The sequence below is a fragment of the Akebia trifoliata genome, chromosome 15, assembly GCF_017979445.1.
Source record: "Akebia trifoliata isolate Shusen 1 chromosome 15, ASM1797944v1, whole genome shotgun sequence".
In the NCBI taxonomy this organism is placed as follows: domain Eukaryota; kingdom Viridiplantae; phylum Streptophyta; class Magnoliopsida; order Ranunculales; family Lardizabalaceae; genus Akebia; species Akebia trifoliata.
In genome coordinates, this window is record NC_141389.1 from 21,742,074 (window position 1) to 21,758,582 (window position 16,509).

The 16,509-nt window shown below is 34.8% G+C and overlaps 1 protein-coding gene across 1 annotated transcript; it reads right to left on the reverse strand.

Annotated features, from left to right (window-relative positions):
• Positions 1–358: 358 nt before the first annotated feature.
• LOC147384597 (uncharacterized) lies at positions 359–11,723 on the reverse strand. Its single transcript, XM_086425263.1, has 4 exons — positions 11,567–11,723; positions 10,067–10,637; positions 4,168–4,284; positions 359–3,108 (listed from the first exon to the last, which is right to left on the reverse strand). The coding sequence occupies exons 2-4, from the start codon at positions 10,628–10,630 to the stop codon at positions 2,470–2,472; spliced, it is 1,320 nt and encodes a 439-aa protein (XP_086281389.1). The 5' UTR covers positions 10,631–10,637; positions 11,567–11,723; the 3' UTR covers positions 359–2,469.
• Positions 11,724–16,509: the final 4,786 nt, after the last annotated feature.

Genomic DNA, 16,509 nt, shown 5'->3' on the forward strand with positions numbered 1-16,509 from the left:
GAATTATGTTTTCAGGCTTCTAAAAGCTTCAACTTCAACGTCCCTAAAGTAAAAAACTCTCATTGGGGGGGCTTATTTGGAGAAATTTTGGGAAAAATTCATCGAATTTCGTGATAGTGGTTGCAACTTGTGTGTGTTAGTGATCCAATGGGTGAAATTGGAAAGTTCCCACTTTGAAAATTCCAAACAGACAATAACTATACAAAGAGGGGCATAAATGCTTAGGCCTCAGATGCAAAGAAAGAAAAAGTCCTTTTAACCACTATTTGAAATAATTGCAAGCACACACCATGCATGATGAGAGACAAGACCTTGACCCCCCAAATACCCAACCCACTATCTATATATAAAGCCCTAATTTTATTCAAAAAGAAACTTGATGATTAATTAAACATAAAATGGTTTTTCCAAGGATCTTGGCAAGTGGGGTAGCACAGAATTGATACATAAATTCAATCAGTATTTTCTGCATCTAAAGCAATTATGATGACACAAGAATCCCCACAACATACAACATGTATTTTACTTGTCAGTGGGAATCATGGTTTACAACTGACAGTCATAATATAACAGCTTCACAGGTTGTGACCGTTACTGTTAGTTTACTGGACACTATCATTTCAATCTAATCATTTTCTGCCTTATCTCAATCTCTTGTAAAACAACTTTGGTTTTTCTATCCAAACTTCCATCTTCTACTTCAAAAAGAACTATCTTCTTAAAGGTTGAAGAAAATGTGGAAAAAATAAAATAAAAGGTGAAGCAAATAGAATTCTAAGGTAGAAGAAGAGAGTAAAAAAAAATTACCCCAGAAGTTGAAGATGACTGATGCTGAGAAGACAAGTTACTAGCTTGCTTAATTGGTTAAAGTCTATGAGAGTTGAAAACCACAACTTGGGTTCAAAACCCATCTTCACCTACTAACTATTAATCAACTACTCTGCTTGCTCACTTTATTAAAAAAAAAAAAAAAAAAAAAAAGCTTATTTGGAATAGAAAAATCAAGAATTTTTAAATGGAAGTTTGGGTCGGTCTGATTCTGGTTCTGGTTCCCATGATTGCATTATACAATGGCAATCAGCAAAGTCAATCGCATGATTGACTCAAAGTCGAATATAAAACATTCTTCTATTTTTAGCCATGCAAGTGAGGATGGGTTTTGAACCTATTCTGTGGTAACAACACTATCAGATTTTAACCAACTTGCTACTTCTAGTCGCAGTTAAAACTTCATCTCCATGCGTGACAACAAGCACAATCACAAAAATCAGCAATTTTTTAAAAAAGTCGCATTTAAAACACAACTTGCATCCATCCCTAATGATTGAAACCATAAAAGAACGTTACTTTTTCCCTGTTTTTCCAAAATTTTCAAGTTTTTTTTTTCCAGGGACAAAATTTCTCTTTTTTTTTAAATGTGGGATTTGATACATGATAGAATTTGGTAATTTATAAATGTAGAAATATGGGATTTGATGATATTTTATGAATTTTCATTAGATAAATCTTTTTTCATAACTTTTAATATATTTTTTATCTTCTATTTTCATTGTTTTTTTCTTCTCGTTTTTAACATTTTTTCCGAAGTTTTCACTTGCTGATTTAAGCCCGTCCTCCGACTTTTAGACTATGACGACAAGTGCATCACCCACCAACCTTAACTTACAGGGATGACCTGAGAGCACAAATTTTCAATATATATATTTGGAAAATTTTAGAAACTGTCACCCACATGAAACTTAGGAGCAGAAACCCTGTCACCCTCAGAAATCCTAATTTATTTCTCCATAAACACTAGTTTAACACTTTTTCAGTCCAAGATCTAATCTAAAAATCCTACGACTCCCCATAAATCTAATAAAATTCTTTAAGAGGAAAAGGTGATAAGTCTAAGAAAGCTGTAAGAGAAGAATTGAGTATCACCACAACACCACAGGGTTTTAGGGTCTCTGGACCCTAAAGGGCTGTGAAATGGATGCTTTAAGAAAGTATTAGAACAAGTTGCAATATATTTAATGCTTCATTCACAGCTACACCCCCCAGAAAATGCAAGCACCTGACAGCTTTTTTTTCATAATAGTTTTCCCCATCCTTGGGTTCTATGCTATCTAACCCATCCAAACAAACCCTAGATCTGCAACTTGTATGTAAAATTCTGCTCAATGCAATATCTGATGCAGAAAAACAACAACAGTAACCGAAACACAATGGAAAGACTTATGAAGCCTAATACAAATATTTGCCAACGATTGCTCGCTTTTTTATCTAATCAGGCTACAACAATGAAAATACAAAGAAAACTCAGCAAAGGTTATGGAACAGGTCAGATTACGGCACAATTCAATCCTTTCGTGCCAGCCCAGAAAGTTCATGCTCTAGAATGGAAGAAAGGGGCAAAAGGTTTAGACTTTTCAAGTGCTCACAGACATTAGAAGTTCGAAGCTTCTCCATATCTGATATTAGAGAATTCTAATATCGATACATGGGAGGAGGAGGTGGGTGATAAACTGGGGTTGGACCGACAGGATACAAGGGTTCACGGAAGGGAGCAAGCTCCCTTTGCACGTAAGGATCAGGGAATGAGATCTCTTCATGACGTAACAGCCCCAAGTGCCCACGCTCATGACGCTCAAGTTGTGGGTCCCCCACCCTATAATATTCCAATGGCCTCTCATAGACATAGGACGGAGGAGGCAGTGGTGCAGGTAGTGGTGGTGGCAAAACAGGAGGGACAAATGCCTCTCTATGATGCATGCCAAGACCAGCTGAAAATACGTGATCCCCACCAAATTGAGGGTGGCTAACTCCAGCCAAGCCTAGCCATCCATCTCTATCCCGATCTCTCACTTCGTCCACGTGTCGCCACCTATCTCTATCCCGATCTCTCACTTCGTCCAACTGTCGTCGCCTCTCTCTATCCCGATCTCTCTCTTCATCCAAGTGTCTCCATCTATTTCTATCCCGATCTCTCACTTCATCCAAGCCTCGGCGCCTATCTCTACCCCGATCTATGAATGTGTGGCGCTCTCTTCTGCTACTTCGATCAACTTGCTTTGACTTGCTGCTCTTGGTGGTAGTAGCCCGGAAAAGGTTGCATAAGTTCTTCACCTGTCGAATAATAGAGCGATGAAACAATATGTTCGTCAAAGATTCATCGCATGGACAAACCACAGCATTCGTTGAAACAGATTTGAGAGCTAGTCACTTCCTTATGCAAACTATAAGGAACTTAGCCGCTAGAACAAGGTACAACATGTTCCAAGTAGATCAACCGTAGAAGCAATCTTCCTACGTAGACAAACGATGGGGAAGCTCAGAAAAAAGAGGAAGAATCTCCATGTGGTTTTTATGGACTTCTGTAGAGTTTGATTTGGAATCTGATGTGAATGAAAACTCCAAATAGATATATTGACATGTATAAAGGTTCTGACGAGTATGAGAACAAAAGATAAGGAGACAATCAATTCCCATTCACAAATGGTTTATATCAGGAATTAGCTTTGAGTACAATCATTGTTCACTCTAGTAATAGATAAAGAAACTGCGCATATTCAAGAGCATGTTTCTTCGTGTATGCTATTTGCAATGTAATGTAAGTTGATGAGACTTGAGAGAGAGTCGATCAAAAAATTAGAACAGGACAGCTTTTGGGGTCCAAGAGCTTTAGAACTAGAAACAAGATAGAGTATGTAGAGTGCAACTTCAATATATGGTTAGGAACTACATCAAAACGACCATTTCCAATAATTGATTCTATTATACATAAGGTCGGAGAGACTAAGAAGGATGTTGTCTATAGAAGTAGAGCTGGATAGTTAAAGTGGAGGTATGCTTCTTGAGATACATGACCGATGCATCCCAATCAAATCAAATAAAAAAAAAATGTTAATAGAGGATACAAGGATGTTGAGAGATGGATGAATGTCCAAAAAAGACAATTAGCAATAAACAAATTCGTGAAAATGTATAACTCAAGTAGGCGATAAACCAAGACAAAGAACGTGGCTTGAGGTGTGAGCAAATGTAACACTAGCAATAACATAAAACATGGCTTTTGACAGAATTGATTGGAGGAACAAGAACCATTTGGCAGACTCAAAATTTTGCAATGAGGACACGAGGATGATGAACAAGGTACAACATGTACATAAGGAAACAAGAATTGACCTGCTCAGATTTCAGCTGGCAATGGAACTTGTTCTTCCCATAGTAGTTGTCTTTTATTACTGGTTTGAACTTCTCCTCTGCCAAGGGCAAGCAATCTTCCAAAATAGTGAAACGGACCTGCCAAAGACAACTCTCAACTTATCATCACTAATAATCCCCCTACCTAGTAGTTACTTTAAAACTCACCTTGAAGCGAAGCATCATTCACAAGTTTAAAAAAATGTGTTTTAATCAATTCTCATTGAGGTCCCAGAAGGTAATTAATAAGGTCAAACAAATTATGTATGAGACACTCTTTGGATGAAACTAGGAAACACAAATTAAACACCAAAAAAGTCACTGAAACCTATTAACTTGTCTTGCAACTCTTTGCGCCATACCATAGATCAACTAATTGAGCATAGGTTAAAAAAATGCACATAAAAAAAATAGGAATAATGTCAACGAGATAGAGAGAAATGTTATAGTAAACATGGTAATTTAGACACAATCCTAGGCTTGCTTGAGGCAAGCATGTTTTTCTTTATATACAACCTTAGTTATCAAAAGCACCAGGAAACAACTCTATGTAGGGGTGTAGGAGTATTGTCAAAAAATAGAAATTGGACTATTTTATCGGAGGAAGCATGAATGACAGCACCATGCTGGGTTTAAAGATTTCTGCTACTAGGTGTGCAACAATAAAATATGCTTGTTATGACAAGTGTGAGGATAAAAAGTGTGCTCTTAATCTTGATTGTTCATGGAATATTGAGATGTGTGTATACCTAGGAGAGAGACCAAATTTTGTTTCCCAAGAGTAGATGTGTATTAGGACGTTGGTTGGTATGTGCGTGGATAAGAAATTAACCCTCATGCCATGGTGTCACCTCAAGATACATACATCAAATCACTTTAGCACTTGATGGAGCAGTAACCTCTAATAGGTCAGCCAACCAAACTTCCAATAAGGTTCAAAATCTTGTCTTGAAGAAATGTTTCAGTCAAGAGAAAAAACAAGATGGTATCGGCCGAAATATTCTGAGACAATCAGAAATATGTTTGAAACAATCAAGTATCGGGGTCAACAGTCCATTCGAGTCTTGTCCAAACCAGAATGTTTTGTTCAAAACATTCCAAAACGAAAACTTTGATCCGTGGCTTCCAAGACCATTAATCCAAGATAAGTTATGAACAAATTAATAATGACAGAAATAATTTGATTAGGATTAAGATGACAATAAAAAATGGACCTGAAATAACTCTAGGAGGTAAAAAAGGGTGGAAAAGGCTCTGAAGGAAACTATAAATAAAGGGGCAATTCTCCGAAAGGAAGGGCTGGAAAAAAGATAAAAGGGGAAAGGGAAAAGGGCAAAGGAAGGATCAAACCTTTGAGAGAGGGATGAGATACCACGATTCATAAAGAATGTTTTAAGACACTGAAAGTAATGGATTGGCTCTCTTTAAAGCCTAAGAAAGAAGCTTATCAACAATTTTTGTGTTGTATTATTCTTCTGGCATTCTTCTAATTTTATATGTATTTCTCTGAATTTTGTGGGCATCTGTTGGTGCATTCCACAACCATTATTTGATTTGTTGGAGAAGAATCTCGGTAAAGCAACAAGATGTGCAAAAAATCTTTCAAACCAAACATATAGCACCGTCAATCAATGGACTTATGTGGATTTCTACACAAATTTGAATTGAAGCATTATTTGGTGCAATCACCATAGGCATTGTGCAATCACAAGTTCAATAATGGAGATAAAACAATGTAGTGGTCAAGCAGGTATGGTTGAATTAATAAATTTGTCTTCCAGGTGGCAAAGAGCTCTATGAAGTTTCAAATTACTCTTCCACCCTTTCCAATCTCTCTTCAACATAAAAAACAAAACCCCAAAAATCTTTTTCTCTGTTTTTTCTCTATTATTCACTGTTATTCAAGATTGGTGGTCGCAAAAGAGTAGACAGAGTCCAGCGATGATATCCCAGTGATTGCTAATCTTGGAGTATGAATCTGGTTGATTAAAACATGTGATTGATGGGAGAAAACACGAATTAAACCCTAAAACAAGTTTGTAGATTACATTTTATCTCTGGAAACTGCTAACCTGATTTCCTCCAGTTAAAAATGATGCAGATAATGGATAGTTAACTGCAGTACAAACTCACAGGCTGAACTGATGCACAATAAAAATGCCTTCCAATCCACAAGTTTTCAAGATTCCCAACTAGAATTATAACAAAATGTAGAACACTTTACTCAAGCTCACCAAAAAGGCTGCTACCACTGATTCACCCTTCATGTTAAAACCCATGGCTGGGTCCCACGTGTCATGAAGCAGCTGTTTATTTATATAATGGGTGGGCCCCACTGCACGCACTGATTATTAAGATCGATTTCCCCCCACCTTCCCCCTTTGGTGGCCACCACCTGGGATTTATCCAGTACACCTGGCATGTGTGGAAGGGGTGATATGCGTACCCCGTGGGATTAGTCGGGACTCTAAGAGGCCAGGATACCCAAGGTATCAAATAAATAAAGTGAGTTACTATCTTCTCTCTTTTCTACCACTGCATGCACTGATTTCTGAAGTGAGACACAGGTAAGAAAAACCTTTTTTCTCCAGCAGCAATATAAAATCACATTAACTTCTCAAGTACCTAAATTTCATTCTAAACCAGTTTCTATGACCAAAACATCCATCACAATAATCCCTGTTTTAGAAAAAAAAAAAAAATAGATCTACATCTATGCCTAATTCAGCCCTTTTAACAACCCACCTGTGGAGGCTACTTCCGTTTTCTATTTGTCGGGGTTTATGGTTAGAAAGGAATCAGAGAATTTTCAAGGAGTGCAGTTTCAACAACCTAGGACACTGTGCTTAAAATTTTAGGCCTCTTATTCTTTTGGTGTAAGCTTTGACTGGATTTTAAGTGTCTGTTTTGAAGATTTTGTCTTTCATTGGGAGACGATGTATACTAGTTAGGTGCTTGTCTGTCTAATGGAACACAACTGATGATGAGAATTACTACAATTTTATTTCGCTAATAACGAAATCTTCCCAGCCAAGGAGAATTGATGGGGACATCAAATATTGAAGAATAGATTTTAATTTTTATTTAGTTTTCTATTTTAGAGCTTTAATTTTATGTTTTTTTAGTTTATTTTGATGTTTTATTAGCTTGTGATATTAGTATAGGTGTTAGGGGGCAATTTGGTACCTTTATATTGATTTTTTAATGAGTTTTCATAGTTTGAAAATTCAAAGGAAATGAAGTTACGGGATTAGGACATAGATGGTATTTCTGCTTTTGTTTATTTAAGTCATTTTAAGTTTATTTACTACTATTGAATCTCCTTATTTTAGTTGGATAATTGAGATTAGATTTATGGTTTAGAGAACATTATAAATACTTGCTTCTTGCCGTAATTTTCTAAAATGATGAATAAAATTGAGATTGAAACTTTGATATTCGCATTAATGGTGTGTTGTGAGGTCATTTTGGAGTAAAGCCAATATAATATTATTTTCTTCTAATTTTTTTTTAAAATTTTTTATTCTTTTATTTTTCTTGATTTTCTTTTAGTTTCTTGTTCTTGATTTTCTTGATTCTTGAGACCTATAAATCTCAATTCATACCCTATAAACCTTTAACCATTTTCATTGGGATTGTGGTCATACTTGCTCAAAATCATAATTAAATTACCCTATCCCTACCCAATTCCCAATCAGATTTCCCTAAATCCCCTATTTTTCCTAAACCAAATTCCATTTTTCTTATCCCCCCTCATCGTCTTGCATCACTTTCTTGGTTGGTCTTCTCGACCACCTTGTTTTCTTGTACTTTCTTCGTTGATTTATAAATTTTATGCTTATCAAAATATATATATATATATATCCAAGCAACAGTCTCTAGATTCTGTTATAGATATTAGTTTATTCTCTTTTTTAGTATGTTGCATTGTATTATGGTGCACCCACTTGCACCTTATCATATCTTGCGTGTATAAGGGCAGTTTTGTTCCAAGACCATTTTTTACTAAAAATAGGGTTTGTGGGTGACAGAGTGAGTCTAATTCTTTTCTCTCCTCTTCTCAACGAACCCCCATTTCTCTCCTCTCCATTTTTGGTTTTCTGTTTCATCTTTTTCTCTATTCTCCTTCTTCCTTCTTATTCTCTTGTAAATTTCTGATTATAATTTGTTCTTTTTCAAATAAAGCACTTTAAGAGATCCATCCTTGTCAAACCCTAAACCCATCTTTGGAAAACACATAAACAACACCATAATGTCCTTTCAACCTAATGAAATTCGCTTAAAGAAAATGAGTATGATGCTTATGAAAGCCGCTTTGTGTACAAGTATGACCTATTCACACATTTGGCGATTGAATTAGAATTATTGTTAGCACTTCTTAAGTATGCATGAATAGACTGTCAAGGACTTTACAGTTAAATGCTGTATATCGTCAACAATATTAGGTTCTGGTTTTCTTCAAATGGGTTTGCATTAACCTTAGGTCGTTATGTATTTTCTATTACGCTCACTAACTAGCCTCAAGGTTTGACATTCTTAAGCTATGTTAACTTCCTCAAAATCAATTGTCACAATATCATCTCAATTCTCAAATGTGAGGCCATAAAAATTGAGCTTGTTTTCCTCATATTTAGACAAATTCTTCTCGGCTCAAAGTGGTGGGGGAATTCTTCATCATGGACTGGCTCAAGTCCAACTTGGAGTCTACTTTTTGATTCCTAGACCTCAAACTAGGTGGCAACTCCCTTCAAACTCCCAAAAAAGTGTTAAGGCGCTTTCAATACCCATGTGTATGATTTCTATATACCATCCAGGGAAACTATGGAAATACTTGTAGCATGTTGTTGAAGTGCTTGACCAATTCCAAAGCTTACAAAAAAGGCTTTGCTGCATTGGAACCTCTAATGTCTAACCACTTACTACGAGCTTTCATACATTGTTTCTTAGTTCTTTTTCTCATCATTAGGAATCCATAGTAACCAAGTGACAAATTGTCGAATAGGCGGGTGCAAAATGGGGTGTCTACAAATATCAGTGTCCAAAATGTGGTGTCTTTAGTTAATGTTCAGTATATAACATATCTTTTGTCAAGTTCAAAAGTCCTTAATTTTCAATATAAAATGCAGGATATCGAGAAAAGGCCTAACTATCATAGTGGCTTAATGGCCAAATATAAGCTGAAAGTAAATTACCCTGTTATAACATGATAATCTTTCAACTACTCACTGATTGCATTAAAATTATATACAACAATACACATATAATAGTTGAAACTTGAAACCATCATATTTAATCTATTAAAATTTATGTTGGTATAGTGTGTTGATGTGTTTTGACACATGGGTACGGCAAAATAGTTTGTAGGGAATATCAAATAATTTTCCATCGAATAATGATTATTATACTACTACTACATGGAAAAGATAGATTTTTTTATAGGTGAAGGGTTGATTGGTTAGCAAGTGAAGTTGGGTTCAAGGGGATTTGAACTAGGACGTGGAAACAACACTCCACACGACTTACCAACTTAGCTAAGTTGGCCTTTCACATGGACAAGATAGATTGAGACGTTAATGACAACCTATCTAACACAGTATTGATTTTATTTAGGTAAAAGCTTGAAATGCGGAAAACAGTACTGTTTGTGTACTCTACACCAAGTCTTGACTTAACTATTGACACTACTGGACTTTTGTTTTCATATCTTATTTCTTTCATTTGTGATCAGTTTTCTTACACAGGAGAAGATCATAGTAATCCTAAAGATACTTCTTGTGGATATTTGCATGAATTTTCATTTGCTTACAGAATTACATTGAATTGTGTGTTCTATTTTACCAAAAACAAAGGAAGAAAGAAAATCAAAGGGATTGACCATAACCTGAGAGGGGAACGCTGACTTGAAAGCCTTGGGTTCAATATTGTGACCCCCAGGTCCTGCAGCTTTATAGATCCCATACATCAGCTTCAGATCAATGTCAAACAAAAACAGCCTCATCCCTTTATAAATTTTCGCAACTGTTTCCTTCTTGCTTGCAGGCAATCCAAATACCTTATAACTGTAGCAATCTTTCTTGGTCTTTGAACTGCACATAAATATCATCCCCATACTATCAACCTTCTTTGGAATCTTTTTCATTCTGTTTGAGGCTTCGGGCTTATCAGAGTCCTTAGTAGCCACCGCAAGAGCAACTCCTGATATTTCCTTCCTTCTCTTACGCTTTCTTGACTTATTGCCCTTCTTATCTGGAGTATTTTCTACTTTTTCTTTGTTTTTCTTTTCTTCCTTTGTATTATCTTCCCTCTTTTCTTCGCCCACGGAAACATTTTCACCCTTTACCAGCTCAGACGCATCTGTTTCCATTTCAGCATTGTTAGTGGCATCGTTCTTTTTGGGTTTTGAGTGGGAAGTAGGAGTTTTCACCCTTTTTTTCACTTTTACCATGATCTCTCTGATCAAGCAGAAACAAAAAACCAAATGGAAAAAAAATCCATAAGAAAACTTAAAACCAGATAAATACAATAAAAACAAGTTTCCTCAAACAAGCCAAGCCTAATTGTTGTACACAATCTAGACCCATTATCATCAATGAAAATAAAAAAGGAAAAATCTTTTAAAGCTGACCCACCATGGAAGAAGAGCTGGTAAAATATGTCAGTGGTAATACCACAATAACAAAGTTCGGATTCAGTAATTATTTGGTGGCTGGTCAATTTGGATAAATTCAAGAAAGTTTCTTTAAAAAACTAAACAGGAAATTTTCAGGGAACATAGCACTGGTGTTTTGGGGTTTCTTATCAAAACCCATCATCTTCAACCTCCCCAAAACCTATCTTGTTCTTGACATTTGAATGTTGAAGCAAATAAAATTTAGAGGGTGAAGGGTAAAAATGTTACCATAATCTGCAATTAATCGATCAATCGTCTATTAATTCTTTGATCTACCGATTTAATCGTGTAGTCCCTTATTTAGATAATTTTTGGAGAATTTTGTCACTATGTGTAATACGACAAACTTGGTTCGAAATTATATGTTTCGAACTTAAGAGCTACAGAAATTGCTTGAAATATAGTAGCAAATATGCCAAAAGCAGACCAGACTCCATGAAAAGAGAAAGAATGCCACTTCAAGATCAAAAGATAATCCAGAAATTAAAGATCCCAATGGAGAACCAGAAATTACCAATTCAGATTCGGTTACCAAAAAATCCCTAAAATTTTGTTAGTAAAAATTAAAACCTCTCGAAACGAATCCTCGAAACCCTAAGCTAAGAAATTTCGGAAAATTAACAACCCAAGACCAGAAAATAAAATTCTCAGATTTTGTCAACCATCGTTCGAAATTCAAGAAGCGATGAACAGAACAGCTTTAGAACGCACCTTGTTCGAAACTCAAGAAAGATTGGATGGCGAAGTACAGAGAAAACCCTAGAAAATGTTGGAAGCCAAGCGAGAGAAGCTCTGCAATAACCAAAGAAAATGTAAGAGAGAGAGAGAGAGAATGAGGCTGTCGCGGTTCGCGCTTCGTTTTAAAACCCGGTATTTCGTATCGTCTCGGACGAGTCAAACTATTAATATTATCATTTGGGCTTGTACCCAGACAATAGAGCCCATTGGGCCGTATCCAACAGATAGTCCACTGGGCATTGGTCGGACCCACACAGCCCTTTCCCAGGATATTATGGGAGATATTAAGTAGATGCTTAGTCACAACTCACAGAATCTTATTTTTAATAAAAATATAAATCACTGAAAAAATGAAACCTATTGAGAGTCGAATTATCATTAACTCTGAATTTACAAAATATCAAATAAATTATAGGGTAAATTTTCAAATAATTATCGAAGTTTTCAAAAATACCGAAAGTGTTACATGTGTTGACACAACTACCACTTTATATTATCAAATATTCAACATTACGTGATAACTTTGTCAATATTAATAGCATTTCGGAATACAAAAAACTTTTGTAATTATTTGGAAATTCTCCTTAAATTATAAAGACATCTTTGGACATGTCAATGTGAAATAATGGTTTATATTACTTATCAAAAAATAAAAATAATAATTAAATAGTGGTCTATGTTGAAAATCTCAATTGAACTGGGGGTGTTAGAGGGCCGGTTTTGATTTTGGTTCCATTCCTAAGGTTTTTAAAATCAGAACCATCAAGAATTGCGGATACCCATCAATTCTTATTCTTAATAAATGGACAAGGAAAAAAAATCTTGAGTAATAATTATATTCTATTTTGTTTATATGCAAGTGTTTTTTTATTATAAATATATATTACAAGTTATAATTGCAAAAAATATCCTTTCAAGAATACAATACATCATCTATTAAAATCTGAATAGCAAGATTACAAATGTTCTAACACATATATAAATTAACTTTTTTTTTCAAAAACTAAAATCCATCTTTTTTTCACTATTAATAAACATAGAAAGATAAAAAATTTAATTATAATAAATAAGTTATATGAAAAGATGAAAAATTTATGCAATATCAATTAACTTTAAAAGGTTTGAAAACCTTCAATCATATATAATACTAGAATTCGCCTGTGTGGTAAGCACAGGTGTCCTCTTTGGGGGTTAAAGGGGTAAAAGAGGAAAAATAATAAAATGAGAAGAGTATTATTTAAGAATCTTTGATGTTGAAGAGCTAAAAAGAAGAGATAATAAAATTAGAGGGGTATTATTGAAAAAGGGAAATGAGTACGAAGAGGATAAGAGTAAAGACAATAAAGTTGAAGGATAATGAAGAAAACAATAAAATGGTGAGAATGGGGGTTAAGTGTAGATGGTGGGACGTTTATCTCCCACAAGTGAGTCCTACCATTGTGTTTTATTAGTTTTGCACACCCATAAAGTAAACATATCGGTATTGGTTCCTATTTGATTCGGTTCCTTTTATACTCAATTCTAATAGAATATTAAAAATAAGGATTTGAAACTGAGATTTTCGGTTTTGATTTCGATTAAATGGGTACTTATTGACACCCCAAACTCGAACGATGATACTTAAAATTTTTAATTATTTTATATTATAATATTCAACGAATTTTATAACAATTGTTCTTAACATTTCTCTTGTTGTTGCAACCCACATGGGATGTAGACGTTGCATAATTAATATTTTTTAGATGCAAATGATTTGTTTTAGACTTACTTGTCGTCCCCACATGTTCACAAAACGCACCCTACTTAAAAAATATAAATACTAAATGGGAAATGTAATGGGTTTTGTACCTAAAGATAATCTTCGAAGTTTTGAAATTAAATTGTATACGACTATTTCTTTTGGATTTCATTACTAATGAACTTATCTCGGCTCCATTGTTGAAGAATTTTACATCCATTGATTAGTTTAGAAGAATTGTAGAAAAGTAATTGTCAAGTCTCATAATGAGAGTTTGGAAGATATTTATATCAACTAATGTGTGAATGTATATAAATGCCCTTACATAGAAATAAACATAAATAATAGAAAATTAATAATAAACTACATTATTTCCAATACTCCTTGTCAAACTAGAACAAATATATCAAATAAGTCTAACTTGACAAGATGAGAGTTAGTGATAAAAGAACTAACAAACTTCATAAGCATGTCGGTAAACTAATCTAAAGAAGATACAAAGACTGTCTAAAGAACACCATATTGAACTTTCTCCCTGAGAAAATGAACATCAATCTCTAATATGCTTAGTTTTTTATTTATTTATGAAGAATTGAGTTAGAAGCAAGCATAATAACATAATTGTTGTCACAAAATAAAGTGGAAGAACTAGAGATAGGGAATCCTAACTCCATCAACAAAGGTCGAAGCCAAATAAGTTCACATGTGCCAAGGGTCATGACATGATACTCACCTTCAGCAAAAAATTGAGAAACCACACTCAATTTCTTACTTTTTCACGAGATCGGGTTACTATCATGGAAAGTACAGAAAATCAGAGGTAGATCTCTTATAAGTAAGATAATCAACATCAGTGAAGTAGGATAAATGAGGTTGAGCAATAGACAAGTAGAAAAGTTCAAGACCAGTACGTGAGTTCAAATAGTGAAGAATACAATAAACAACATCAAGATGAGAAATGTGCGGAGCATACATAAACTAACTGACCACACTAACAACGAAAGTCAAATCCGATTTAGTATTAGTCAGATAGATCAAATAACCTACGAGTCTCTGATAAGAAGAATGATCAGATAGTAGATCATCAGATTCTACATGAAGACGATAATTTTAATTTATAATAGAGGAAGCAAGACGACAATAAAACATACCAATATTATGAAGAAGATCCAATGTGTATTTGTGTTGAGACAACAAAATATCACGACGAAAGCGAGTTACTTCTATCCTCAAAAAATACTTGAGGGAACCCAAATCCTTAACCTCAAAAGCATGACCCAATAACATCTTTACCTTATCAATCCACTGTGCATCATCTTTAATCAGGATAATATCATTCACATAAACTAAAATAATGGTGCAACGACCATCTAGTCATCGACGAACAAAGCAAGTATGATCTGAGTGGCATCTAAAAAATTTTATAGATAAAATAACCTTAGAAAAATGTTAAAATTAGGCTCGTGATGTAACACCCCGTGTTTTTAACTCATATCTCAAGGAGATCCGATAGTATTTATTCGAAGAATTTTCAAAAAAAAAACTTAGAGTCAAGTATCCGGATTATGCTATATTCATTTTTGTTGAAAACCGACTTCGCCATTAGTTTCAAAATGATCGAAATATATAGTTTAGCCTGTAAGCAAGTTTGAATTCAAGATCGGGTGAAAAAGTTAACAAATCCTCAAATTTCGTGTTGAGTGGGACCCAAAATAGAAAAAATTTTGTTAGAGGGAGAATCAGGAAGATTCGACCACACCATTAGGACCGCAACGAAAAATTATTCGAAATGGTATACTCGTTTGTCATTTTTCGAGTCCGAATAGTTAAGTTACGATCGAAACTAGAAATAAGGGGAAAATTATAAGTATGCCCTCAGCTTTGTTATAAAAGAAAATCTGATTTTCTTTTATTTCATTTCATTTCTCTTTCTTCTCCAAAGCACCCAAACTCAGATTTTCTCAACCTAGGGTTCTCCTTTCTTCTCCTCAAGATCCGTTAAGAACGAAGGACCGTTGAACTCCGACGAAGAAGACAAAGTTGTCTGCTACGACGATAGCTACAAATTCACACTCCTTGTTAACCCATTTTCATTTATTTTCCCCATCCTCCATCAAAACCCAGCCGTGTGGTTCGAGTAAATCTTAACACATTTTCACCAAGGGTTTCATCGAGTAAGAGTTAGGTCCATCCTTCATCGCGGAAGCAAAGGAGAGCACCTTCGTCGAATGCTTGGTAAAATCCTTGATCATTTCGCACTCACATTTACGTTCTTGCCACCAACCTTGATCCTTGTACGAGTTCATCAACTTTGACGTCCACAAAACAAGTAGGGGACTTTCAATTCCTATTGGTAACTTTAGATTTCAAAATGTACATTTAGGTTATTTTAACAAAACTTATTGTTTGTTCTAAATCGTAGAAATTTTTGTTTGAATTGAAATTCATGCTAGAAATAGAGATTTGATGTGTTTTATTCATGTTTTAAATGTTGAATTCGTGGGTGGGTTGAAGGGTTTGAAGAACGGATCGAAAAATCAAAAAAATTGCGAGTGAGGTTTAGCATATCGACGGAAAGAGTCGGTGCCACCGACAGAATGAGGCTTCTGCCACCGACGAAATCAAGAACCGTGAGAAAATTTGTTCTGTCGGTAGATGCCGTTGGTCCCACCGACACCTATCGATGAGTATTATATCGGTTCCACCGACAACATCCTGATTCTGCCACCAACAGTCACCGACAGAAACAGTTATCTTTAGAACTGTGTTTTGACTTTTGCCTTGACCTCCATATTGCCTATATTTGATTTCTCACCCTTCATTTCATTAAAAAACATTTAAGTAAATGTCCTCTTTAATTTTTACTTTCCATTTACTTTAATTTCTTTAATGAAATTAGGGTTTTACCCCCCAGTTCGGAACCATGGAAATGGTTTCGAGACCCGAATCTCAAAGGATCAAAATTCGAATTTTTGTTTCAAGAACAAAACGTAAATTTCGATGTTTTCGACAAATTTTCAAAATGTAATAACTTACACATTACTTTGAATTAGATTTCAAAAACTATATGATGTCGAATCTCATGATCTAGACTTTCATTTCCAAAAATCCGTTTTCAATTTCAAGAACTTTGAAAAATTGAGTTTCTGACACTTAACCAAATTTTCACCAGCTTCCC